Raw genomic sequence first — 27,007 nt, 5'->3', positions numbered from 1 at the left:
TTAAGGTCTAATAAGCTAGGATTGTAAAAAAAATAGAGTGACGATTATGGGAGAAGCTGGGAAGGTGGCGATTCTGAAGAATCGCCCAAAAGAACTGGCCCTATATAGGCTTACAAACCGACTTCCTAGATAGCTACAACTGACACAGACTCTTTCTCCTATCCCAACTAACAAAATAACTAATTTAATTATCCGGCACCGTTAATTAACTCAGAAACTACCTAAGGCTCGAATTTCCCACGTACTAGTAGTACTTGACCAAAATAAGAACACCATGCATTGTGCACCCTTTTCACGACCCAATGTCACGTAGCAGCTTTGAACTCCAAACTTGCTTGTTTCATCGCGACCGAACGGATCAAGACTTTACCTGGTGGAGTTCTAAAATTTGGTCTGACTTCTTCCAATGGCGACGGAACTTTGGCACTGGAGGCCACATCACGACGGAATTACGTGACTTGAGTAAATCTTGAGCATTTCACCCTTGATCCTGTTACTTTTGGAGATTGGAGACTCCAACAAGATAGGAGTGCTCCGATGAGAAATGAATTTGTGATTTATCCCGAATATCTATTGTGATATCTCGAGAAGAATAGGGTGAGCCTTAATAGTGTTAGTGTGCCTTCGTGGTAACACCCACCCATCCAATGGTGACTAGCATCCCTCCAAGAAGTGAACACCGGGATACATCCCAGTCTATGGGGTTTTGATTATCCCTAACCATAGCTCTTACCTGTGGTTACTTTGGTCCCTTCACCTTGCACTTGTTATCGTGTTGTGTTGTTCTGCTCACCATATTGTTATTATCATATTGTGCTAGCACTTGATCTTCGTAGCAACTGTTAGACTCACTTTATATTTCGCATTTTTCTAAAATTGCTAATAAGTAACTAAAATTTGCAGTTGTACATATTTATCCCTTTATGTCCATCTCGATCCTTTTAATTTATATTAGAGCATCGTGCTCTATTTTTTGGCTGAACCGCCCTAGAGTGAGACATCCAAAGAAGGGAAAGAAGTGGCACTTAAGTCCACATAGCTAAGTGATTAAATTGTGGATACCTCATCACAAGATGAGAAGATAATATCTATATGGACTTAAATAAGGCATTAGATAAACAATTCATCGACCTTCAAACGATGATTGATCATGCGGTAGAGATAAGATTGGCATCAGGAAGCCCTAGTGGTGATAATATCGCTTTGGCGGTGGCTATACCATTTGTGGCCAAGCTCTATGCACATCCTACCACTACCCTACCCTCGAGGATCAATTCAAGCGAATATGGATGAAACTTCCCTAAACCATCACCACGAAAACCTAAAAAAAAACTTTCAAGCCACACCCCTCTTTGTATGATGCAAAGGGGAAGTTCTCAACGTGGAAAATTGAGATACATGATCATATAAAGAGCACCTCTGAAGAATCGTGGAAAATTGTGGGAACTTGAGATGTAGATGCTCACATACATGCACGTAGACTAACCCCTGTGAGCGAACACACGCACACCTTACCCTATGAGCACCTCTGAAATACCGAGACGTCACAACATCTTGAGATTGACAAAGTCATCACATGTGCCTCGTAGTATACGGTGACGTCTCCTCCCACTGAACAAACTTCGTCGGAATGTCTGAAATTCAAGAAAATGCGAGCACCAATGCCAAGTCTAAGTTTTGAACACTAGTGGGCTAGTTCCATCACAAGAAACTTAACCATCGGAGCTAGGGTTCCTCTGCCTCCCGCCGGCTCCAGCCTGCCTCGTCTCCGGAGGCCCTAGGGCCATCGAGGCGTGGTGGACCTCAGCCATTGCCGGGGGGAGGGATCTTGTTCCATTTTTAGGTGTTTTGTGAGTTCATTTAGGGTTTGTGTCATGCTCAGGAAGACAAAACCGTGGCAACTCCCTAAAGATGAAATGAGGTTCACTCCGCCTAGCCCCCATTTTGGTGATGCCTTTAGCGTCGTAGGAGGGCGTGTGGGGGTACGTCTCCGGTGGATCTCGCGGTATTCGGTTGGTGTTGGTCTTCGGTGGATTTGCTTGGATCCAGTCTTTGTTCTTCTTCGTTCATGTGTCTATACTCTATAGGTTGGATCGTTTTGATCTACCATATTTCTCTTCATTGACGACGGTTGCTACTCTGATGCGTTGGTCCTGTGGGACCTTAGCATAACATCTTCCCATCTGGTGCAACAAGTTTGGTTCGGCTCTAGTGAGGTAGGGACGATTACGGCGGTCGGCGGCGCGCCTTCGGGTCGCTCCAATGCTGGTAGTTGTCGCTAGGTGGTTTACAAATATGGATGTAATTTTTGTTATTTCTGTGTTCTTTGTACTATCATGGCATCATGAATAAATCGGAGGTTTTCTTGAAAAAAAAGTTTTAAAACGCTCTATTGACAACGTACGTTTTCTTTTCCAAAGGAAAAAAAGAAGTAAAAGATAACGTACATTTTCTTTCTTGTCCAAAATACTCGGCAACAAGCCTATCACTGGAGCCCGCGAGCAGCACGCAAGTCGGGAACCCACGCGTACGTAGACGGGTCGGTCGATCGATCCGCATCTCCATATCTCCCTCCAAGCTATCTCCAACTCCTCCGCCCTGCCGCGCGGGCCCAACTCGGCGCCAAAAAAAATCCATCTCGCATCTCACGCTCTTCTAGCTCTCTCCCCCCGCCATGGAAGACCGGCAAGCCACCGGCGGCGCCACGACCAAGGTCCGCGTGAACGGCACGCCGGCCGAAGCGACGCTCTCCACCACCACAGGCGGCTGCCCCGAGCTCCGGTGGCACTGCGCCGGAGCCACGGCGGAGAGGAGCCTCTCGCTGGAGGCCGACGTGCTCGGAGCCGTGGCGAGCGGCAAGGAGGTCGTCGTCAGGGCCTTCGTGGCGGACGACGCGGCGAGACCTCCGCCGTGCGCCAAGGCTGGAGGGAAGAGGCGCAGGAGGGAGTACGTGTTCGAGATGGCCGACGGCGAGGGCGCGGCCGCGGCCTGGGGCGGGACGCTACGGGGCTGCTTGGACTCGTTCGGTACGTGCCTTTGGTGCCTCCGTCCGTCGTGCCGGTCACCACGCGACCAGCCCAAACTGTCTCGGATTTTTCGATTCCTCTGACGATGTACACTGCTTCTCCAATCTACTCCCTCCGTTCCTAAATCTAAATAGTTGTCTTTCTAGAGGTTTCAAATGATGACTACATACGGAGCAAAATGAGTGAATCTACACTGTAAAATATGTCTATAGACATCCGTATGTGGTGACCATTTAAAATCTCTAGAAAGACAAATATTTAGGAACGGAGGAGTAGATGTGACGAGCTGCTCCTCTGTTTTATCAACTAGTAACTTTTTATGGGATTATATCAGCTGGTTCTATTTATAATGCGATGCTCCATTTGCGTAAACGATTCATATTTTGTGATGAACATGTGATAATAGGGCGGCCCAAGAGATTGTTCGTCCTCATCAACCCCTACGGCGGCAAAAGACGGGCAAGCAAGATCTACGAGGCAGAAATCAAGCCCCTGCTCGAAGCCGCCGGCGTCGAAGTCACAATGCAAGGTAAGGTTCTCCATGGTTTTTTGAATTGATCTTCTTCTCCTACATTCTTGGCTCTTGCGGTTATTTTGATCCGTCTGGTCCGTGGTTTTGTTAATTTGTTTCAGAGACCCGGTACCGGGGGCATGCCCGGGAGGTGGCGTCCTCTCTGGACCTTGCGAGATACGACGGGATCGTCTGCGTCAGCGGCGATGGCGTCCTCGTGGAGGTTGGTAACACGCAATATTCTATACCATGTTTAGGTTTGCATGGTTGTGGCATGGCACGGCATGACAGGGGTCGAATCCACAGCGTTGACTCCAGTGGTTGGCATCCGATATGCAGCTGCGAGTTGACTTCACATAATAGTGGTAATGGATGGATCTCACTTGATCATCTTGTCTGGAAGGCTGGCGATAAACGAAAAAAAAACAGAGAGATATTAACAGCATCTGATGCAATTTTTAGCTCGAGCAGTTTTTAGTGCCTTCAAATATACTCATTCGCAGAAAAAAATCTACTAAGAAAACATAGAAATGTCGTACATGCTGTAAGATTCCTACTTTTTTTCTTCTCACGCTGACATTTCTGGCATGTAGCTTGTGAATGGGATTCTGCAAAGATCAGACTGGGAGGAAGCAATAAAAATGCCAATTGGGGTAGTTCCAGCTGGTAAAAACAACTGATCTTTTTTTTTGGCTGAATAACAATCGATCTTTGGTCAGACACTAGTAGCACCAAAAGTTTCTGAAAGTGCTCAAACATGTGTGCTGGCTTGTTATTTATGCAGGCACAGGAAACGGCATGGCCAAATCGCTTCTGCATGCTGCCAGCGAGACGTGCTCAGTTTCAGACGCCGTATTTGCCATTATCAGAGGTCATAGTATGCTTTCAGGCACATAATATAAGTTTCCACGGCAGTTTCAAATAGAGAAATCTGATGGAAACAACAACTCTCTCGTTGCACAGGTCACAAGCAGGCCTTGGATGTTTGCACTATAGCGCAAGGGGAGAAGATTGTTTTCAGCGTGCTGTCAACCACCTGGGGTACGCAACCATGAACTCAACAATGTCTGTCAAATTCCAATGGAGCTTCTGCGGATGCTTGATCTGACTCTTTCAGAAAAATTCCAGGTTTGGTGGCGGATGTTGACATCGAGTCCGAGAAATACAGGTGGATGGGGAGCGCGCGGTTCGACTTTTATGTGCGTATAATCTTGGTTCCTTTGTAATAACTTGAAATCTTTGGCAAACCGATGCCTCACATTGTAACGAGTTCTTTTTGACTGATCCCAGGCTCTGGTTCGCATAATGAACTTGCGCCGATACCGCGGAAGTGTCCACTTCGTGCCTGCCCCGGGCTACGAGGCATACGGAGATCCTGTCAAGCAATCCGAGACTCCCATCGTGGAGCAAAACGGCGAGTCTCGGGTGTGCTCTTATCAAGGTCCTAGGGCCGAGTTTCAAGGTTCAGACTGGAGATCCATCGATGGCCCGTTTGTGGGTGTGTGCGTCTACAACGTGCCATGGGCTGCCGAGAACGCCATGGCAGCTCCTGAAGCCAAGGTAATATTTTGTCTTTGTTTCCCAATGCTAATCTGATCAAGCTCCATTTGCTTCTGCAAAACCAAGTGCTGGTTTAATTTGTGCGACATGCATGGTTGCGGCTGTGATGCAGTTCTCAGATGGCTACATGGACGCGGTGATACTGAAAGACTGTCCGAAGGCTGATCTTTTGGCTCTGCTGCTGAAGATGAGCGATGGGAGCTACGTGAAATCGCCACATGTTACGTACCTCAAGGTCGGCCATTTTTTCCCTGTCAACCTGATAATCAACTTACAGCAGTTCAAACACCGTGCCAACCTTCTTCCATACAGTGGTTCATCAGTAGAATTTTTTCTTACTAGTTTGACTTTGCAGGTGAAATCCTTTCGGTTATCGCCGGGGCAGCTCGTGGAGGATCCGAAAAGGGGCGGCATCGTAGACGTGGACGGCGAGGTGGTTGCCAGAGGAGAAGGAACGTACGGCATGAACCAGGATCAATATTTGATGGCCTATGGCCCTTCTGTTCAGCTGACCGTGCACCAGGGCTTGGCCACTGTATATCGTCCCAAATGAGATTGTTTGTGTCAATTGCTTTATTCTTGTTCATATTTTAAAAAGTACTCTATTGTATCCAGAACAATATTCTCTCAAGAAAAGGTCACACGTCTCTGAGCAACACAGTGTGCCTCGTCTTGCTTCAGTTTCAGTTCCAGCCCCAACCAACCCAAACTGTTGGCGCCCCGTTGTGTTTTCGTTGAATCACACTGCGACCACCATTCTGGCAAAGCTTTTCACTGGGACTGCTAGTCGCCAGCGATGTCTTCACTTCCCAGTAAGCGCATTTAACTATATTCACTCAGTCCTGACGAAGAGGCCGCCAATAACCTTGATCCAAAAGTAACTGCAGAAGTTCAGTTAAAATACGGAATTATGGAGCTCGACCCTCCAGAAGTACTACTACGCCCTCTGTCCCAAGAAGCTTGTCTTAGATTTATCTAGACACGGAGGTAATACGTGAAATTATTGAATGCTAGTACATCTCAAGTTCACAAGGGGTAACTTTTACAAGCATCACCAATCAAAAGTAACACGCCAAGACAGGATAACAAATGAACGACAATAACTGTAGAACAGATACTCAAATTTAGACAAGTGTTGCATCACTGGTGGTGGAGCCGTTCAGAAGGAAGAGCGAGCATGCAGCAATAGTCCAAGGCGGCAGAGAGAGCTGAAGTGCAAGTGAGATTGAGGCACTGCACTCCACTTGACAGGCAGCAGGTGAAGGCGAGGTCACTGGAGGGGAAAGATGTTGGGCCTGCTGAATGAAATTAATGAACGAATGAAACTTTGAAAATAATGAAGCATTTGAAAGATAAAAAAATGAAACAAATATTACAAAAGTTCATATTCACAAAAGCACTGGGGAAAACTTTACCTTTTTCTTTATAGTTGTGAGTCTGAATTGGTTGTCGCTAGCAACTTCTTCAGACTTCACGTTTCTCATCTTCAAAGCAAGTGTATATTCAACTATTCGCTCAGTCTTGACAAAGAGGCCTCCAATTACCTTCATCCAAGACTAACTGCAGAAGTTCATCTACAATATGGAATTAGCCCTCCAGAAGTACATGGGATATCTAAGTGAATCTCAGCTAACAAGGGATAGATAACTGTTACAACCATCCAAGTGCATCTCAGCACACAAGGGATAACTGCTAGTACAAGCATCACCAATCAGAAGCAACACTTCAGGATAACAACACAACGGCAATAACTATAGAACAAGATTCAAATTTAGAAACGTGTTCTCAGTCCAGGGGGTGGAGAAAGTGGAAGAATTATGCATTCAGTAATCAACGTAGAAGGGATCCTGAGGGGTCGGCAGTAGTGGCAATGCCGAGAGAGTTGAAGGGTGGGTGAGCTTGAGGCACTCCAACTCTTGACACGCAGTGGAGACATGGTCACCAGAGGGGATAGATCTCGCGCCTACTGTTTGAAACAAAAGAATAAATGCAACTTTGAAATAAATGAAGCATATGAAAGATAAAAAATGAAATAATAACTATTACGAAAGGCTATCTTTTGTTTTTGCAGACATCAAAAAGACTATCTTTTTGCAAAGGCCGGTGGATCATTTACCTTTCCATTTATTTGTAAGTTGTGAATCCGAACAACAGTTCATCTGAAATCCTTCCAGCGGATATGCGCAATCTTTGGCCAGCTTTCTCCGTCAGGCGCTTGGCAGCTCTCGTTCAAGCGTTCACAACGCCAAACACATATATGTTGGATGGAGGATGGCAGATCTGATAAAGATGATATGTTGGGGCAGTCATAGATATCGAGTGTCCTCAGACTAGAGAAGCACTTCAGATTTCCTGGTAGGGACCTCATTTCACACCCACATAATCTAAGGCACTTGACGGATGTGAATTTTGCAGATTCTTCAAACGAAACGGATGATTCCTTGAATCCTTCGAGAGATAGGAATGGTGGAACTGTAAAACCTTCAGCCCAGAGCATGTGGTTGAGCATCACGAGGCTGCTAACATAGAGTGATTGCTGCACCCGAAACTGTGAAATGCAGTTCGCAACGAGCTTCGGGACATCTGTCAAATGTACGTGGTGAAGTTGCAAGAATGGCAAGCCTTCAAGAAAGCACAGATCAGGGAAACCTCCCACTGATAAGGATACAAGGGAAGTCAGATGACCGATAGACAAGGAAGTGGAGCTTCTGCAGCCATACATGCTAAGACTTTTCAGGTGCGGCAAGTCACTACTGAAGAAATTATCTGCAACCATGCACTCATATATACAGAGCTCCTCAAGAGACAACGGCAATAAACCTGCTCCATGTGCCAAGTCTAAAGAAGGGCAGGAAATCAATCTAACTTCTGAAAGAGAGGTAGCAGCTCGTAAGCCTCCTAATGACTTGAGGCACCAGCAATATCTGATGAACAAAAAGTCCAGCTTTGTCAAATGTTGGAGGACCACTTGCTGCGGAAGTGTAGTTAAAGTCATGATCTGTGCTAAGAACAAACTTCTCAGTGACGTGAGGCCGCCAAGGCAAACAGCTAATGCCCCATCTGTAACACTGCACGAAGAAAGATGAAGTTGGCAAAGACCTGACGGTGGAACCAACGGCAAGCTGATGCTTCTTCCATAAATGAATCTCAGCCTCTGCTCGTGGCAACATATCCATGCTTTAATTATATCATCTTTCAGCATTACCTCGCCGTTCTCTCTTTCTAGAGCACTTGCAATGGTTTGAAGATGTGACATGTCAGCATCCATTAATGCCATCATTTGCTTCAGAGATGAATGTTCAGACGATAATACTTCCTTAATTCCCAATACAGAATCCACCTTCCATATCGAAGCAAGTTGTGATGCCAAGTAGTCTGTTCCCATGATGTTTTCCCTCTGATCATGCTGTTCTAGCTCATCACTGCTAATAAATATAAGCAGTGGGCAACTGCTAATTGATAAGCATGTGAGGGCTGCTGGAAGACACGATAACGTTTTCAGAGTCGAGACATTCTCGAGCTCTAGTTTTGAGCAATGCCTGAAGAGCTCGGTATTGAGTGGCAGGCCTTCTAAGGCACTGCAGTCGGCAAGCTTAAAAGATTCCAAATTCTCAAAATACGAACCCTCAAGTAACCAACTTGGATATGTGGCAGATTTGTAACCCTCGATCTCGAGGCCTTTCAGTTGAGGCGGTGGCATCAAACCTTCTAGAATCTCCAACTGTAAACTGTCATCTGCATTCATGCCATTATTGCAGCTCCAGACAAGGGCCAAGCTTCCAAGATGACTTTTCTGATATAGCTTCGACTCTAAGGCTTCATTCTTTCCAGTGACATTCTCGACATTTCTGACTCTTAAACTGCCACCAAGCTCTTTCATGTCTCTGAGCTGCCGCAACTCATACCCCTTCTGCTTTTGCACACAAAAATCTTCAACATGCTGGAGCGAAGTTAGCTTGCCTATATAAGGGATTTGAGGCAGAGCTACTTCATACACCCTGTATCCCAGATCACGATACCCTTCAAGATGCCGCAACTTGCTTAATTTACATAGTTTCTGAGGCAAACTCGTAACTTTATGGTTCAACAGAAGTAACTGTAGGTGGTAAAGAGCACATAATGATCCAGGCAATTCGGCAATGGAAGTTTTAATGAGGTTTAAATACCGAAGGTGTTTCAGCTTACCCACAGATTTGGGTAGCTTGTTACTATTGTAGAAGCACAAATAGAGTACACGTAACTTCTTCAAGTTTTGAAGTACCTGACTGAAAACATCACTCACATCATCTGTAAGTGGGTCAATGCAGATAACAGTGCGCAAATGATGTAGCTTGCAGATACTGTGCTGGTGTTGTTTCATGCTCTCAACACGAACAGACAGACGACGGACGGTGCATGGTATTTCTGTCACCTTATCATCTTCTAATCTGAAACAGTCTTCTTTAGAGAGCGACTCTGCCAAATCATGAAGAAGATCATGCATAATGTAGTATGTGTCCAAAAATCTTTCAGAAATTGTTGCAAGAAAGACCCAGAAACCATCTCATTGAGGTAATCCTTTCCAACATCTACCATTTTCCTGTTCTGGTTGCACGGATCAACAAGCCCCTCCGCTATGAGCAGGTGAATCAACTCATCAGTGTTATACCTGTGCCCTTTTGGAAACAAACTACAATATACAAAGCACCTCTGCAGACGTGGATCTAACTTCTGATAACTCCACAACAGAGCCATTCTAGGCTCACTTAAGTTGTCAATCTTTAAAGTCAGAGCATCTTTCCAGGCAGAGATATTCATTTTCCCTTTCAACTGGGAACCAACAACTTTTGCAGCCAACGGAGACTGTCCAAGCCTTTTAGCTATCTCCTCTGCAATCGCTTCTAGCCTTTCAAGCAACGGAGGGTCTCCAATTTGTGCTCCAGTGAAGGCATAGTATTTGAAGAGTGCCAAGAACTGAGTATCTTCCATGCTTTCCAAACGGAGCACCTTTTCACAGTAAAGAGCGGAAGGAAATGTATCCCGTCGAGAAGTTACCAAAACTTTGCTTCCCTTGTGCTGAGAAACCAGGGGAGCTAACAGTTGGTCCCATTCCATCTGACTACTCGAATCATCAAACCAAACATCATCCAGTACAAGCAAGAATTTCTCTGACTTCTGCAGTATGTCCCTTAATTGGCAGTGGAGAGTATCCAGATTATCAAGACGTGGGCACTCCCTCTTAGCTGCGGATTCGATTATCTCCCGTGTATGACGATGGACATCAAGTTTGCGTGAGATGCACACCCACATCCTGACATCAAAATGTTCTTGTACCCTCTTGTCATTGTAAACATGTTGTGCCAAGGTGGATTTTCCCATACCTCCTGCTCCTACAATGGCCAAACCCGCATATACAGCTGAATTAGCTTCAACAGCAACCGGCTCGGTAAGAAGGTTTATTATATCATCGCGATCCTTGTCACGACCTATTACTTTCAGAGGTGGTAATGATGTGGCCTGAGGAATAATGGGCCTCTCTGCACTGTTACCACCTGGTAAACAAAGAAGCTCAGAGAACCCCTTCCCTTTCGCTAGAATGGCCTTCAATTCATTCAGCTGGAAAAGTAGCTTCTTGTTCTTTGGGTGAACATTGGATAACCTGTTAGATGCAGCACGCAGAGGCTTCAAAATAGTGCTGATGGATGAGGCACACAGTGGCGAGGAATCTCTCCCAGTCTTTGCTCTGCGCTCAAGGAGGTCATACTCATGCATGTCCAGCAGGTCTTCAGCCTTGTAGAAGGCTTCTTTGAGCTCTTGGACCCATTTGTCCAACTTGACCCTGTGGTTGCCTTTGTTAGCTGCTTCAACCATCAGCTCAAACTGCGGCATAATTGTGGTCTCCAGTTCATGGAGCTCACTTGCCATGTCCACCCCAAGGAACGTTGAGGCATCAGCGAGGAGCCTCTTCAGGATTGGCGATGCAGCCAACTTTAAGCCAGCCAGCGCCACCCCAGTCATGGAATCACAGGGGACTGCTCGTTGGGGATTGGAAAATGGCTTTTGCACTGCGAACACAAAGATCTTGGCTGCTGTGTAAATAGACAAAATGGCAGGGAATTAGAAAGACTTCATGAGGCAAACAATGGGATACATCAATTAGATGAAAATATCCGTCGGAGCGGAGAACAACAAAACAAATTAGTCTACTGCAGTATGTTAGAAAAGAAAAGAAAAATTAAAGCAGAGCCCTGCAAGCAAATTTGTTTCTTTTGTGCGGACGGAACTATCTGTACAGGGGAAACTAAATAGCATAGAAGGTTGGAATGCTTACAGAGGTGAAGGAGTGAAGGACAGAATCGTTGCTGGAGCCACCACGGCGGCGACGGTAATGCAAGGTTGCCAACGAGGAGGACTGGAGAAGTGTTGTAATACAAGAGAAATCAGAACCAGAGCTCACCAAACAGCAAGACAAGAGAGCAAAATATCTGATCCAGAGGTGCACTGGGAGCTGGTAGTCTCTTTCTGTTTCTCCACCACGACCACGATCAAGGCCTTATCTCTGCAAGCGATGGCCAAGAATAAGTATTGGTGTAATTTGTGTGTGGTTGCAATCCAGTTCTCAGGTAGCTACATGGATGCAGTCCTACTGAAAGACTGTCCGAAGGCTTGATCTTTTGGCTTTGGCACATGTTACATATCTCAAGGTTATAGCCATCTTTTCCCTGTCAACCTGATTATCAACTTACAGTGTTGAATTTGTTTTCCACTGCTTCTGCCTTCTGCAGGTGAAATCCTTTCGGTATTCACCGGGGCAACTTGTGGAGGATCCGAGACAGGGTGGCATCGCAGACGTGGACGGCGAGGTGGTAGCCAGAATGGAAGGAACGTACGGCAGGGACCAGCATCAAGATTTGATGGCCTATGGCCCTTCTGTTCAGCTAACCGTGCACCAGGGCTTGGCCACTGTAATTGTTTACTGTCCCAAATGATCCTACCTTGCCTTCTCCTCTCTCCAGAGATTGTCCATTCCTGTCGATTGCTTTATTCCTGTTCATATTTTCAAAGTACTCCATTGTATCCAAAACAAGATTCTTCAAGAAAAGGTCACACGTCTCTGAGCAACAAAATGTGCCTCGTCTTGCTTCAGTTTCAGTTCCAGTCCGAACCAGCCCAAACTGTTGGCGCCCCGTTGTGCTTTCGTTGAATCACACTGCGACCACCATTCTGGCAAAGCTTTTCACCGGGACTGCTAGTCGACAGCGATGTCTTCACTTCCCAGTGAGCACATTTAACTATTCACTCAGTCTTGACAAAGGGTCCTCCAATTACCTTTCCAAAAGTAACTGCAGAAAGTTCAGCTACAATACGGAATTATGGAGCTTAGCCCTCCACAAAATTACCAAAATGGTAAGTGCCACACGTCAGGTGCGTGGCACTCCGGCCCTGACGTTTTTCGATGACAATTTCAATCATATAAGGATGGCAAATTCCAGTGATACACAGGCAAATTTCTGTCAAAAATAAACTGAAATGCGAAAGTTGCCATGCTTGCGAACTAAAGTTATCATCCGCACGTAACTAAACTTGCCCTCAAAAATGTTCGGAGTTACCATGTGCTCGTACCTGACGTTCGACACTTATCAGGGTCCAAAATTATTAGATGAGATTATTGAATGTACATGAAACTATTGGATGCTAGTGCATCTCAGTACACAAGGGGTAACTGTTACAAGCACCACCAATCAAAAGTAACACGCCGACACAGGATAACAAATTAACGACAACAATTGTGGAAGAGATTCAAATTTAGACAAGCGCCGCAACACTAGTGGTGGGCCCATTCAGAGGAAGAGTGACAGATGGAGCGATCGACAAAGGCGATGGAGAGAGCTGAAGTGCAAGTGAGATTGAGGCACTCCAACCCCTGACAGGCAGCGGGTGGAGACGAGATCATTGGAGGGGAAAGATGTTGGTCCTGCTGCATGAAATAAATAAACGAATGGAACTTTGGAACAAATGAAGTATTTGAAAGAGAAAGATAAAAACAAATATTTAAAAAGTTCATATTTGCAAAGGCACTGGGGGAATATTGTACCTTTTCTCTTTATAGTTGCAAGTGTGGAAATTCTGTGAATTCCTTCCAGCGGATATGCTCAATCTTTGGCCAGCTTCCCCGTCAGGTGCTCTGCAGCTCTTCTGCAGGAGTTCAGAATTCCACACGACTATGTGCTGGAGGGAGGATGGCAGATCTGGTAAAGGTGATATATTGGGACACATGTGGATTTCGAGTTTCGTCAGGTTGGAGAAGCACTTCAGATTTCTTGGCAGGGAACTCATTTCGCAATCACGTAACCTGAGGCACTTGACAGATGTGAAATCTGTTGATTCTTCGAATGAAACAGATGCCTCCTTGCATCCTTCAAGAGACAGAAATGGTGGAACTGTAAAACCTTCAGCCGAGAGCATGTGGTTGAGCATCATAAGGCTGCTAACATATAGTGATTTTTGTACCCGGAACTGTGAAATGCACTTCCCGTCGAGCTTCGGGACGTCTGTCAAATGTACATAGCGAAGTTGCAGGGAAGACAGTGCTTCAAGAAAGCACAGATCAGGGATACCTCCTAGTGATAGTGATTCAAGGGAGGTCAGGTGACCAATCGACAAGGATGCAGAGCTTCTGCACCCAAACATGGAAAGATTCATCAGGAATGGCAAGTCACAACTGAAGAAATTAGTTGTAACCATGCACCGCTGTATACGGAGCTTCCCAAGAGATAATGGCAAAAAATTTGCTCCATGTGCCAAGTCTAAAGAAGGGCAGTCAAACAATTGAATATCTGAAAGAGAGGTAGCAGCTCGTAACCCCCCTAATGATCTGAGACACCAGCAGGATGAAATGTAAAGGTCGTTGGGCTTTGTCAAATGTTGGAGAACCACTTGTGATGGAAATGTAGTTAAAGTCATGATCTCCATCAAGGACAAACGTCTCAGTGACGTGAGACCGTCAAGGCAAACAGCTAATGCCCCATCTGTCATACTGCATGAAGAAAGATGAAGTTGACGAAGACCAGATGGTGGAACCAAGGGCAAGCTGATGCTTCTTCCATAAATGAATCTCAGCCTCTGCTCGTGGCAACATATCCATGCGTTGATGGTATCATCTTTCAGCATTACCTCACCGTTCTCTCTTTCTACAGCATTTGCAATGATTTGAAGATGTGACATGTCAGCATCCATTAATGTCATCATTTGCTTCAGAGATGAATGTTCTGACGATAATGCTCTCTTGATATTAATATGCGATCTGGAATCCACCTCCCACAATGAAGCAAGTTGTGATGCCAAGTAGTCTGTTCTCATGATGTTCTTCCTCTGATCATGCTGTTCTAGCTCATCACTGGCAATAAACATAAGCAGTGGGCAACTGCTAATTGTTAAGTGCGTGAGGGCTGCTGGAAGATAAGATAATGTTTTCAGAGTCCAGATATTCTTGAGCTTCAGTTCAGAGCAATGCCTGAAGAGCTCGGTATTGAGTGGCAGGCCTTCTAACGCACTGCAATTGACGAGCTTAAAAGATTCCAAATTCTCAAAATGCAAACCCTCAAGTAGCCAACTTGGATACATGTCAGATTTGTAACCCTTGATTTTCAGGCCTTTCAGTTGAGGCGGTGGCATCAAGCCTTCTAGAATCTCCAACTGTAAACTATCATCTGCATTCATGCTATTATTGCAACCCCAGACAAGATTCAAGCTTCCAATATGACTTTTCTGATATAGCTTCGACTCTAAGGCTTCACCCTTTCCAGTGACATTCTCGAGATTTCTGACTCTTAAACTGCCACCAAGCTCTTTCATGTCTCTGAGCTGCCGCAACTCACATCCCTTCTGTTTTTGCACACAAAATTCTTTAAAATGCTGGAGCAAAGTTAGCTTGCCTATATAAGGGATTTGAGGCAGAGCTACTTCATACATCCTGTATCCCAGATCTTGATACCCTTCAAGATGCCGTAACTTGCTTAATTTGCATAGTTTGTGAGGCAAACTCTTAACTTTATGGTTTAACAGAAGTAACTGTAGGTGGTAAAGAGCACATAATGATCCAGGCAATTCGGCAATGGAAGTTCTAATGAGGTTTAAATACCGAAGGTGCTTCAGCTCACCAACAGATTCAGGTAGCTTGTTACTATTGTAGAAGCACAAATAGAGTACACGTAACTTCTTCAAGTTTTGCAGTACCTGATCGAAAACATCACTCACATCATCTGTAAGTGGGTCAATGCAGATAACAGTGCGCAAATGATGTAGCTTGCAGATACTGCGCTGATGTTGTTTCATACTCTTAACACGAACAGATAGATGACGAACGGTGCATGGTATTTCTGCCACCTTATCATCTTCTAATCTGAAGCAATCTTCTTTAGAGAGCAACTCTGCCAAATCATGAACAAGATCATGCATAATGTAGTATGTCTTCACAAATCTATCAGAAAATGGTTGCAGGAAAGACCCAGAAACCATCTCATTGAGGTAATCCTTTCCAACATCTACCATTCTCCTGTTCTGGTTGCATGGATCAACAAGCCCCTCCGCTATCAGCAAGTGAACCAACTCATCAATTTTATACTTGTGTCCTTGCGGAAACAAGCTGCAATATACAAAGCACCTCTGCAGACGTGGATCTAACTTCTGATAACTCCACAACAGAGCTGTTCTGGGCTCACCTAAATTCTCAATTTTTAAAGTTAGAGCATCTTTCCAGGCAGGAACATTCATTTTCCCTTTCAACTGGGAACCAACAACTTTTGCAGCCAAAGGAGACTGTCCAAGCCTTTTAACTATCTCCTCTGCAATCTCTTCTAGCCTTTCAAGCAAGGGAGGATCTCTGATTTGTGCTCCGGTGAAGGCATAGTATTTGAAGAGTGCCAAGAACTGAGTATCTTCCATGCTTTCCAAACGGAGCACCTTTTCACAGTTAAGAGCAGAAGGAAATGTATCCCGTCGAGAAGTTACCAAAACTTTGCTTCCATTGTGCTGAGAAACTAGAGGAGCTAACAGTTGGTCCCATTCCATCTGACTACTCGAATCATCAAACCAAACATCATCCAACACAAGCAAGAATTTCTCTGATTTTTGCAGTATGTCCCTTAATTGGCACTGCAGAGTATCCAGATTATCAACACGTGGGCACTCCCCCTTAGCTGCGGATTCGATAATCTCCCGTGTGTGACGATGGACATCAAGTTTGCGTGAGATGCAAACCCACATCCTGACATTAAAATGTTCTTGTACCCTCTTGTCATTGTAAACATGTTGTGCCAAGGTGGATTTTCCCATACCTCCTGCTCCGACAATGGCCAAACCCGCATATATAGCTGAATTAGCCTCAACGACAACCGCTGAGTAAGAAGGTTTATTATATCATCGCGATCCTTGTCACGGCCTATTACTTTCAGAGGTGGTAATGACGTGGCCTGAGGAACAATTTGGCTCTCTGCACTGTTGCCAGCTGGTACGCAAAGAAGCTCACGCAACTCCCTGCCTTTCACCAGAATGGCCTTCAGTTCATTCAGCTGGTGAAGTAGCTTCTTGTTCTTTGGGAGGAGATTAGATAACCTGTTAGAAGCAGCACGCAGAGGCTTCAAAATAGTGCTGGTTGATGAGGCACGGGGTGGCGAGGAATCTCTCCCACTCTTTGCTTTGCGCTCGAGGAGGTCGTACTCATGCATGTCCAGCAGGTCTTCGGCTTTGTAGAGGGCTTCTTTGAGCTCCTGGACCCATTTGTCCAACTTGACCCTGTGATTGCCCTTGTTAGCTGCTTCAATCATCAGCTCGAACTGCGGCATGATGGTGGTCTCCAGTTCATGGAGCTCGCTCGCCATGTCAACCCCAAGGTATTTTGAAGCATCCGCGAGGAGCTTCTTCAGGATCGGAGATGCTGCCAATTGCAAACCAACCAGCGCAACCCCTGTCATGGATTTGCGATTTTTTGGGGGTATTTTTCTGCTTCTTGACTTCTGAGAATGCACGGAATCGGGTATAGTGTAAAGACAAAAGACACAAAATGGGGGAAAGCTAGGAGGATATAAACAGGCAAGCAGGTAACATAACTCCAATGACAGATATTTTTTTTCTCTCTTTCCTTTTTCTTGGGGGTGGGGTTGTGGCTACTTGGATAGTTGGATGCAGGAGGAGATGAAGAAGCGTTTATTCAGGGGAAATGGGCTGAACATTAACAGGTAGATCACGGTAAACAGGAGCAAAAACTTTATCCCCTCTTGCTTTTGACTTATTGTTTTTTCAGTATGGAATGACCCAAATAAATAAAAGAAGGGTGACAGAAGTGCTTCTGGAGGGGCAAACTGGCGGTCAAGGCAGCAATGGGTGAAAAGCCTGTAGAAGTGGGAAACAATAGATCAATTAGTGAATAGCAAAGAGAACAGAAACACAGCACAAAGGGCAGAGTTTTTTTTCTCCTTTTGTGCCACAGAAGTATTTCTAGAAGTAATAAAAGATAAAGAGGGGGGAACCTAACAAGTTAAAACAGCAAAGGAACTTCTGGAGGTGCAAACACACGGTGAAGCAGCAACGGATGAAAAACCTGTAGAAATAGGAAATGACAGATAAATTAGTGAACTGCAAAGGGAAAATAAACACAACACAAAGGGCAGGTCTTCTTTGTTCTTTTGTTCCAGCACAAGTATTTCTAGAGGTCAAAGAAAGAGGGGCGGGGGCAACAACAAGTTAAAACATCAATGGAAGGATCTGAAGCTCACTCAGATGGTGGACCTTGGAATCAGAGTTACTGAAGCGGCATGGCAACGATGGCGGATGCAAGGTTGCTGGAGAGGCCGGTTGAAGCTAGTGTCGTATTACAAGAAAAATGAGATGCAGAACTCTCCAAGCAGCAGGTCAACAAGACTATTGGTATGATCCAATGTACACAGCCCTGATCCAGCTACTTATCTTTTCTTAAATTGAGCTGAGCTGGGCCCGCTAAAAAAATTAAACAGTAACCACTTTGGATAGCTCTCTAATCAATAAAAAATGTGCAAGTGGCCTAGGCTACAACTGATAAAATAAAAACAAGTGACAGTTCCTTCATGTTATCAAACTATGAAATGCCCGTTCAAAGAGCACCACTTGACATAGTTTCGTAGTTTCGAATAATCAGATGGTGATATTGGACCTGCTGTTAGCACATCAAAACCAACAAAGTCAATGAACTGGTGGCTTACATTACCTGCTTCTACCATTTTACTATGTGCCTGTTCGGCAATCCACCACTCCGAGAAATACGAGAATCTGCGGAGCGTCTGTTTCTCCGCTCCGTTGTTTTCAACTGGAACTCCGCCCGCTCCGGGAGCTGAGTCGTGGAGTGGAGAGACTTCGAACAGGCCCTATGTTTCAGTTCAGAAAGCTATGAGCAAGAATAAAATATGACTCTATTGGTCTTCGACTACAGGAAATCCATGAACATGTATATTTTGCAAATGGGTAGCACGATTTCCATCAAACTAGATGATATGATTCACCATCGGACTGGGTTCTGTGAAAACGCAAACCAGAGGAAGGTGAGATGAGCCTGGGAAAAATGTCCTGCCAAGCATGTCAGAATAATAATTAGCTTTTTCTTTTGTTCCCCGCACATATAATTCAGTAGAAGATCTGAGGTTCACATCTGAAAATTGCACTTGAATTGATTTTCAACCGGAACAAATTTGGCATGTTAAAATATCTGAAAATTTATTCAGCTTCCAAAGTTCAGAAAAATTGCGGAAGAACAGCAAAAGATCAGAAAAATAAAATTTACATTCATAAAACATAAGCCTGTTTAGAGGTTTTGGATGTCTATTTGGTAAAGGAAGAAAGCACACTAGTGAGCCAGTTTAAGGAATACGCATGTTAAGACAAATAAGCTGCATTACAGGCATATATGTTGTATTAGTTATCATTTCTTAAGGAAGAATTGGTAGATTAGCAGGCATATGCAAGCATTTTACATTGAATGGGCATCACAAACCAACACTGTACAATCAGCTCCAACTGCCCTGGATTAAAACAAGAGTGTTCATGCAAACTGAAAGATCATAATACACCAGGGCAGTGAAATATAAATTGACACTTATTGCTACATATTATCGACGGAGAAGAAACATATCCAATAGAAAGGACAAAGGCAAGCATTCTACCGTTGATGGATATCACAGAGAAACATCACACCACATATATTAATTATGCAACAGAATCTATCTGGGGATTTTTCGCAAAATTCGCTCTGTTATTGACAAAGAATAGAACACAATCCAAAATTACACATATATAGCACCCACGGTAGTGGTCAAAAGACAACATTGTAACAAAGTAGAAAACATAGGAACAGCTCAGAACAAAAACCAATCCTTTGATCACAAACAGCATTGGAAGCGAGGCCATAAACACACTGTACGCTGAATACAATCAAGGGTCCCTATAATCAGTATGAAACAATCGATCTGTAGGGGGGCAATTTTCCATAAGATTGGCATTGTTGTCCACAAACGATATAGCTTGAGCCAAATTACACATATGTATACCATTGCAAGACACGAGCATGACAAAACAGAAAAGAAGAACCAACTCTGAACCAAGCCGATCATTGTTCACAGGCCAGCAGTCTAAGGAATATGCATGTTAAGAGAAATAACCTGCATTACAGGCATATGTTCTACCCCCTCTGTAACTTTTTATAAGACGTTTTTAGAGTCCATGATAGTGTCAAAAAATGACTTATATTAAGTTACAGAGGGAATAGTAGTTATCATTTCCTAAGGAAGAAGTGTTCTACATTGAATGGACATCACAAACGAACATTGTACAATTGTACCGTATATAGCCAATATGCAACAGAATCCATCGATAAGAGTCAACTTTCCACCCAAAAAATGCATTTTTATCATTGACAAACAAGAGAGTATAATCCAAATTACACATATGGATGGCACTGCAGTAGTGATCCAATGACCACAGAGTACAAAGAAAGGAACAATTCAGAAGCAAAACTTACAAAACCATTATTGATATCGAGAAGTACACAGTTGGAATACACTATACGTACAAAACTATCAAATCAATGATACAATTTGGTTAAATCCAAGTGTAGACACATCATGACTTGTATTTTCATAACTGAACAGCCATGTATCTTTGGACCAGTCCAGGATAAGCAAGTGCACAAAGCGAAAACACCAATGCAATCAGCTCCAACTGCCCTAGATTAAAACGAGATTGTTCTTGCAAACTGAAAGATCTAATATCAACAGGACAGTAAAATATAAATTGACACTTATTGCTCCATATTATTGACCGAGAAGAAACATATCCAATAGAAAGGACAAAGGCAAGCATTCTACCATTGATGGACATCACGGAGAAACATCACACCACATATAATAATTATGCAAAAGAATCCATCTGGGGATTCTTCGTAAAATCCACTCTGTTATTGGCAAAGAATAGAACGCAATCCAAATTATACATATATAGCACCCACAGTAGTGATCAAAAGACAACATCGTAACAAAGTAGAAACAGATCAGAACAAAACCAATCCTTTGATCACAAACAGCAGTGGAAGCGAGGCCATAAACACACTGTACGCTGAATACAATCAAGGGTCCCTATAATCAGTATGAAAGAATCGATCTGTAGGGGGCAACTTTCCATAAGATTGGCATTGTTGTCGACAAACGATATAGCTTGAGCCAAATTACACATATGTATACCATTGCAAGACAAGAGCATGACAAAACAGAAAGAAGAAGCAACTCTGAACCAAGCCGATCATCGTTCACAGGCCAGCAGTGGGAAGCGAGGCCATAAACGCACTATAGGCTGATTCCAGATCAAAATTGAGCTGTCTGGCCTGCTGATCCGTGAGCTCGTCCCCAGCCCCCATCTTATGCAGCTTTGCGAGCCACTCGTTCACCTTGACCTTCCCCTCGAAGTCGGGCGGCAGGACGGTACCGAGCTTCCCCATGGAGGTGGAGAGGTCGTGGAGCAGGGGGCGGACCTGGTCGTTGGCGAGCATATTGAGCTTGACGGCGTCCATGGCGGTGATGAAGCTCTGGACGCACTGGGCGATGGCGGAGGCGGAGGCCGCGGTGGCGGGCGGCGCGGAGGAGGAGGCGGTGGCGGCGCGGAGCTCGATGGTGGCGGGGACGCCGGACTGGACGAGGCGGTTGAGGGCGGCTGGGCAGTCGAGGCGGTAGGCCTGCACGAAGCGCGGGATGGTGACGACCCCGGCGAGGGAGGAGGAGAGGGAGTTGAACTGGGAGATGAGCTTGAGGCAGTCGGCCTCGTAGTCGGCGGCGGAGACGAGGTCGCGGACGTAGGCGCGCTCCAGCTTCTCCGTGGCCTTGATGATCGCGTACAGGTCGGCCAGGCTCTCCAGGAGCTCCCGCTCGCGCTTGTCGTTCCACAGCTTCACCTCCATCGGGGCCGGCGAACGGCGTCCGTCTCCGGCCTCCCACCCTCCCTCCCTCTCCCCGGCGAGCGATTTGGGGGCTAGGGTTTCGTGGCGTCGCGCGAGATTGGGGGCGAGGGGGGACAGAGAGGGGAGGAAGCGGGGCGTGGGGAGGCTTGGGAGGACTTAGAACTACGAGGGGTTCCGTGTAAAATGTGGAGTCTTTGATGCTTCTCCGCACGCACGCTGTAGTCTGCAAGATCGCAACGCTCTGTCGCTGTGCACGCGTTTATGCTGCCTTTCTTCTTCTGAAGCTTTCTTTCGCCGCTAGTCGGCCAACCAAAAGCAAAAGATGAATGGAATTGCACGGCAGCTTCTCCTGCACTGTGGTTTACCGCCCCCTTCGTTTACAATCTTCAACGGTTGGCAAAGATGAATGGAAGATGTTTTTGATACTTTAATGTAGACTCCATCCAAACAGAAATGAGTGAATGAACACACTAAGACGAGGGAGTATTCATTATGTTCAACAATTACTAGTAAATCATCTCTTTAATAGGGTGTTATTAGGGTTGTCTCAATGTTTTTTCTAGAAATATGTATGGGTGCTTTTGCAACTCCCAGGTAAATTTCTGACGTTGTCAATGGGCCAATAAATTTATTTTTGTCACTCTCTCCCTCTCTCCCGCTCTCTTACCTGTCGGGGTCACGCGGCACCACGAGGTAGCTCGAGCAGCACGGCGGAGTGTGGGGTTGGCGACGCATCGAGGTGGCTCGAGCGACGCGTCGGAGCTCCCGACCGGGTTTGGCGAGGAATGGTCAAGAAGGAGTAGGGTTGTGCCGGTGAATGCGGAATGGGCAGATGACTCGATGGTCACTGGTATCAGGGCAGCATGCTCGCTAGAGCAGAGGGCGGCGGCGGGCGTGGGGATCAAATTTTCATCTATTGTCACCTGCCACGGCTTGGAAACAATAGTGAAGGTAGAACTATTTTTTTAGGTATGGCCGGCGCATGCAGCTACGCACACAACCAACACTGAGCGTGTAGATTTCATCAACTCCGAGGTGTATATATCATGAAGGTGAAATATTTTAAGGTGTGGTGGAGGCCTAACCTTGACATAATGTTGCCTCCACCACAACTAGGGGAATTGTTAGGGGAGATGCAACCCCACCCCACCAGAACCCCCTGTCCCTACCCCACATAAACCCCCTCCCCTTTATGGGGAGTTGGGGTCAATTTATTTGGAAACGGAGAGTTGTCTGAGGGTGTTTGGGGTCTAATTCTCGAAGCACGAATCAAAATATTGTGCAAATGGGAATAGCAAGTAGGTGACAACAATAAACTACTACGACGCGTACGAGAGAAATTGGTGTCTCCTTGTCCAATTGTTCATGGGATGCACACAATGCTACTGTATCATCCCGCCATGACACCGTAAGACGTGGCTCATCCAACCTAGTGAACAACTTCAGGTTTTTTATCTACCATGGAAAGACCGTAGGGCATCACACTCTCGCATTTGTGGCCGCCTTTTCTGACCTTTTTTCTAAAAGAAAAACGAGATTAATAAGTGTGATGTCGAGCAATGCGACAACTTCAACCTTCACAAATCCCCTTACTGGAGGTGAGATCATAGTGTGTGCTTTGGTCTTGTATAGCTTTGGTTAGTTCAATGTAACTAAATGTTGCAAACAAGAATATTTCACCGACACTATGGAGTCTTGTGTAAGTGCATCTAGTATTTAGTGTCCCTTAATGGATTTTGGATGATTAACCATAAAGCAGTTGACGGGCTAATGTATTTTTCACTATACGCAGGTGAAAATCCATGAGAATTAGGTTTAGTTTGTGGGTGGTGATCCCTAAAAATATTGTGAGAAGATTGATGTTTTTGAGTGCCATTGAAGACTTGGAAGTTGTTGTGTGGACTTTTGTATTTGAGTCGTAAGTTAAGCAAGATCGAAGTCTTCATGTTTGTGTTCAATCCAACATATTTCTCCGCCGAATTAGATTCGGAAATCTCCTTCCAAGCAACTCTTTTAGCTTCGGTGTCGAAGTTAAGTGATTACCTTTGATCCAATTTCGGATGTATATATAGCCATCCCTAGAGACCTTAGGATTTATCGGATCTAGAAACTGAATTCACCTTTGTAAGGAAATGTCTGGAAGTCTTTTTTATCGCAAATCATTTGAGTTTCCCGAACCAAGAAAGTATCGTGGAGGTTATAACAGTAAATAAATAGGCTAGAGTTAAGATTTTCACCTACATCCGTGTACGCGACTCGTGATTATAAATAGATAGAGCAACAATGCATCAATAAGTAATAAGATATACAATGAGAAAATAAATAAGTGGGTGATGCATCCTTGTGACACCACGATCGACTACTATCGCATTGAGGACTCATTGGGTTTTCTCAGTTATTAAGAATAAATCGGACCAACACATTAGTGCTTGATGAATGCATCATGTCTCCCCCCATATATTTAGTTCTGGTTGCCATATTGGCATTACTATCACCAATTTTGATATAGTCTTCCATTGTTCCATGTCCTTTAACTCTCCTTATACCGATCTTCGGTGTATCGCGTACTGGCAAGCCCTGAGATCGAGATAGAGACAAGAGACAAACAATTACATAAAAATATAATGGAAATCCATACCTTCAATCCCTTCTTGCGCATGCACTGGGTTGCGGGGCTATGACTCGCCCCTTAGCCAGAGCGAATTACGCACACATTGTTGTTGGGGAACGTAGCATGCAATTTCAAAAAAAAACTATGATCACGCAAGATCTATCTAGGAGATGCATAGCAACGAGAAGGGGAGAGTGTGTCCACGTGCCCTCGTAGACCGAAAGCGGAAGCGTTAGGTTAACGCGGTTGGTGTAGTTGAACGTCTTCACGATCCAACCGATCTTAGTACCGAACGTACGACACCTCCGAGTTCTGCACACGTTCAGCTCGATGACGTCCCTCGAACTCTTGATCCAGCAGAGGGTCGAGGGAGAGTTTCGTCAGCACGACGGCGTGGTGACGGTGATGGTGATGTGATCCGCGCAGGGCTTTGCCTAAGCACTACGACGCTATGACCGGAGGAGCAAACTGTGGAGAGAGACGCCGCACACGGCTTGGAATAATTGTTATGTCTCCAAGTATATACAGGAGGGAGAGGGAGGAGGCCGGCCCTAGGGGGCGCGCCATAAGGGGAGAGTCCTACTAGGACTCCCAGTCCTAGTAGGATTTGCCCCCCCCCCTTCTTTTCCTTCTCATGGAGGGGGAAAGGGGGGAAGGAGAGGGAGTAGGAGAAGGAAAGGGGGGTGGCGCCCCTTCCCAAATCCAATTCGGCCTCCTCCCTTGTGGGGGCGCACCAGCCCCATGTGGGCTGGTTAGCCTCCCTCCTATGGACCATATCTTTCCCCGGGGGGTTCCGGTAACCCCTCCGGTACTCCGGTATGTACCTGATACACTCTGGAACCCCTCCGGTGTCCGAATAATACCTTCCAATATAACAATCTTTACCTCTCGACCATTTCGAGACTCCTCGTCATGTTCGTGATCTCATCCGGGACTCCGAACAATCTTCGGTCACCAAAACACATAACTCATAATACAAATCGTCATCGAACGTTAAGCGTGCGGACCCTACGGGTTCGAGAACTATGTAGACATGACCGAGACACATATCCGGTCAATAACCAATAGCGGAACCTGGATGCTCATATTGGTTCCTACATATTCTACGAAGATCTTTATCGGTCAAACCGCAATGACAACATACGTCATTCCCTTTGTCATCGGTATGTTACTTGCCCGATATTTGATCGTCGGTATCCTTATACCTAGTTCAATCTCATTACCGGCAAGTCTCTTTACTCGTTCGTAATGCATCATCCCGCAACTAACTCATTAGTCACATTGCTTGCAAGGCTTATAGTGATGTGCATTACCAAGAGGGCCCAAAGATACCTCTCCGATACTCGGAGTGACAAATCCTAATCTCGATCTATGCCAACCCAACAAACACTTTTGGAGACACCTGTAGAGCATCTTTATAATCACCCAGTTACATTGTGACGTTTGATAGCACACAAGGTGTTCCTCCGGTATTCGGGAGTTGCATAATCTCATAGTCAAAGGAATATGTATAAGTCATGAAGAAAACAATAGCAATAAAACTTAACGATCATTATGCTAAGCTAACGGATGGGTCTTGTCCATCACATCATTCTCCTAATGATGTTATCCCGTTCATCAAATGACAACACATGTCTATGGTTAGGAAACTTAACCATCTTTGATTAACGAGCTAGTCAAGTAGAGGCATACTAGGGACACTTTGTTTTGTCTATGTATTCACACATGTATCAAGTTTCTGGTTAATAAATTTCTAGCAGGAATAATAAACATTTATCCTGATATAAGGAAATATAAAATAACAACTTTATTATTGCCTCTAGGGCATATTTCCTTCAATTGCAATCGAATCACAAGCAAATGACATGGTATAAAAGGTTAGTTGAAGATGAACGATTGATGGTCCTGCAATGTCGCTGATCACGATGGAATCTTGATTACAAGTAAGTAATCTAATGGAGATGAAGGCCATAGTGGTGGAGATAGAAATGTAGATGAGATATTGATGACGGTTGAGCCGCGGTTGCGAAGATGTGAATGGATGAGGAGATGAGTGTCGGGTCTTCCTCTCCTTCCTATAGTGCAGATGGACAGAATATGGTTTCAGGGTTTCTCTGTTGCAATTTTGCTCGGGTCCTTCACAATATTTTTAGGGATAATGTCACGGACTCGGTGGCACCAGGTACAATCGTTGGTATGACCGGTACCGGTCGTAGTACGCATTGACTTTTCTTTTGTTGCTTTTGGTGCACACCTACTTGTATGGAAGTGATCTTATTCTCCGGATTATCTCATATATGCCTTGATTTTCCACCTAAATACATTTTTTTGCAAGGAACAAAACACACACAATGATATTTGCAAGCCTTTGCATTTATTAGTTCTCTAGTGGGCAAATCAAAGTGATATGAGAATATCCTATTTAAACACCGGTACAAAATGACGGTAAAATCTACTCATCGTGACATCTTCAAGACACCTAAGTTAAATTCCTTGCTAAGGAGTTGGAAACTTGCCACCCAAATTATTCCAGTCAGTTCCAGTTTTAAACCCGACCATTGCCACGTGTTGTGTCACGTTGGTCTCCAACGATCATTTCAGCGCATGTGTGTATGTGCCGGCTACAAATAGCAGCCTAGCTCCAACCATTTTGCAGTTGGCTTCTTGAAGTGAATCGAGACAAGTGTTGTCCGAGTAACCATCCTCACAGCGATTTGAGACAAATCCTTAGTGAGGAAAAACACCGAGAACCAAAATTGAACTGTGATTGAGCATCACCAAAAAAATCTGATCGAGCCTATTTTGGACTTGATATTCTTTAGGACTTGGCATCCTATAGAAGGTCAGGA

The 27,007-nt window shown here is 45.0% G+C and overlaps 2 protein-coding genes and 2 pseudogenes across 2 annotated transcripts; 1 reads left to right on the top strand and 3 right to left on the bottom strand.

Annotated features, from left to right (window-relative positions):
• Positions 1 to 2,551: 2,551 nt before the first annotated feature.
• On the top strand, positions 2,552 to 5,753 carry LOC109751945 (sphingosine kinase 2). Its single transcript, XM_020310808.4, has 10 exons — positions 2,552 to 3,026; positions 3,433 to 3,555; positions 3,660 to 3,760; positions 4,131 to 4,203; positions 4,322 to 4,408; positions 4,501 to 4,578; positions 4,666 to 4,736; positions 4,828 to 5,097; positions 5,210 to 5,332; positions 5,453 to 5,753. Exons 1-10 carry the CDS (start codon positions 2,675 to 2,677, stop codon positions 5,648 to 5,650), a joined length of 1,476 nt encoding a protein of 491 aa, XP_020166397.1. The 5' UTR covers positions 2,552 to 2,674; the 3' UTR covers positions 5,651 to 5,753.
• A 332-nt stretch (positions 5,754 to 6,085) lies between these two features.
• On the bottom strand, positions 6,086 to 12,004 carry LOC109751944 (disease resistance protein RGA2-like; annotated as a pseudogene).
• Positions 12,005 to 13,171: 1,167 nt separating this feature from the next.
• LOC109751947 (disease resistance protein RGA2-like) lies at positions 13,172 to 18,321 on the bottom strand (annotated as a pseudogene).
• A 2,439-nt stretch (positions 18,322 to 20,760) lies between these two features.
• Positions 20,761 to 21,775, bottom strand: LOC109751946 (vacuolar protein sorting-associated protein 28 homolog 1). The gene has a single exon (XM_020310809.4). It carries the CDS (start codon positions 21,545 to 21,547, stop codon positions 20,903 to 20,905), a length of 645 nt encoding a protein of 214 aa, XP_020166398.1. The 5' UTR covers positions 21,548 to 21,775; the 3' UTR covers positions 20,761 to 20,902.
• Positions 21,776 to 27,007: the final 5,232 nt, after the last annotated feature.

The sequence above is a fragment of the Aegilops tauschii genome, chromosome 3 (genome assembly GCF_002575655.3).
Source record: "Aegilops tauschii subsp. strangulata cultivar AL8/78 chromosome 3, Aet v6.0, whole genome shotgun sequence".
Classification (NCBI taxonomy): domain Eukaryota; kingdom Viridiplantae; phylum Streptophyta; class Magnoliopsida; order Poales; family Poaceae; genus Aegilops; species Aegilops tauschii.
Note: the sequence above shows the minus strand (reverse complement) of the source record. Positions and strands in the feature narration are given on the sequence as shown.

Excerpts from the sequence above, each read along its gene's own strand:
- LOC109751945 (XM_020310808.4), top strand. The coding sequence starts at position 2,675 with ATGGAAGACCGGCAAGCCACCGGCGGCGCCACGACCAAGGTCCGCGTG. Across the intron at positions 3,556-3,659 it reads CGTCGAAGTCACAATGCAAG|AGACCCGGTACCGGGGGCAT; the intron begins GTAAGGTTCTCC and ends AATTTGTTTCAG. Across the intron at positions 4,204-4,321 it reads AATTGGGGTAGTTCCAGCTG|GCACAGGAAACGGCATGGCC; the intron begins GTAAAAACAACT and ends TTATTTATGCAG.
- LOC109751946 (XM_020310809.4), bottom strand. The coding sequence starts at position 21,547 with ATGGAGGTGAAGCTGTGGAACGACAAGCGCGAGCGGGAGCTCCTGGAG.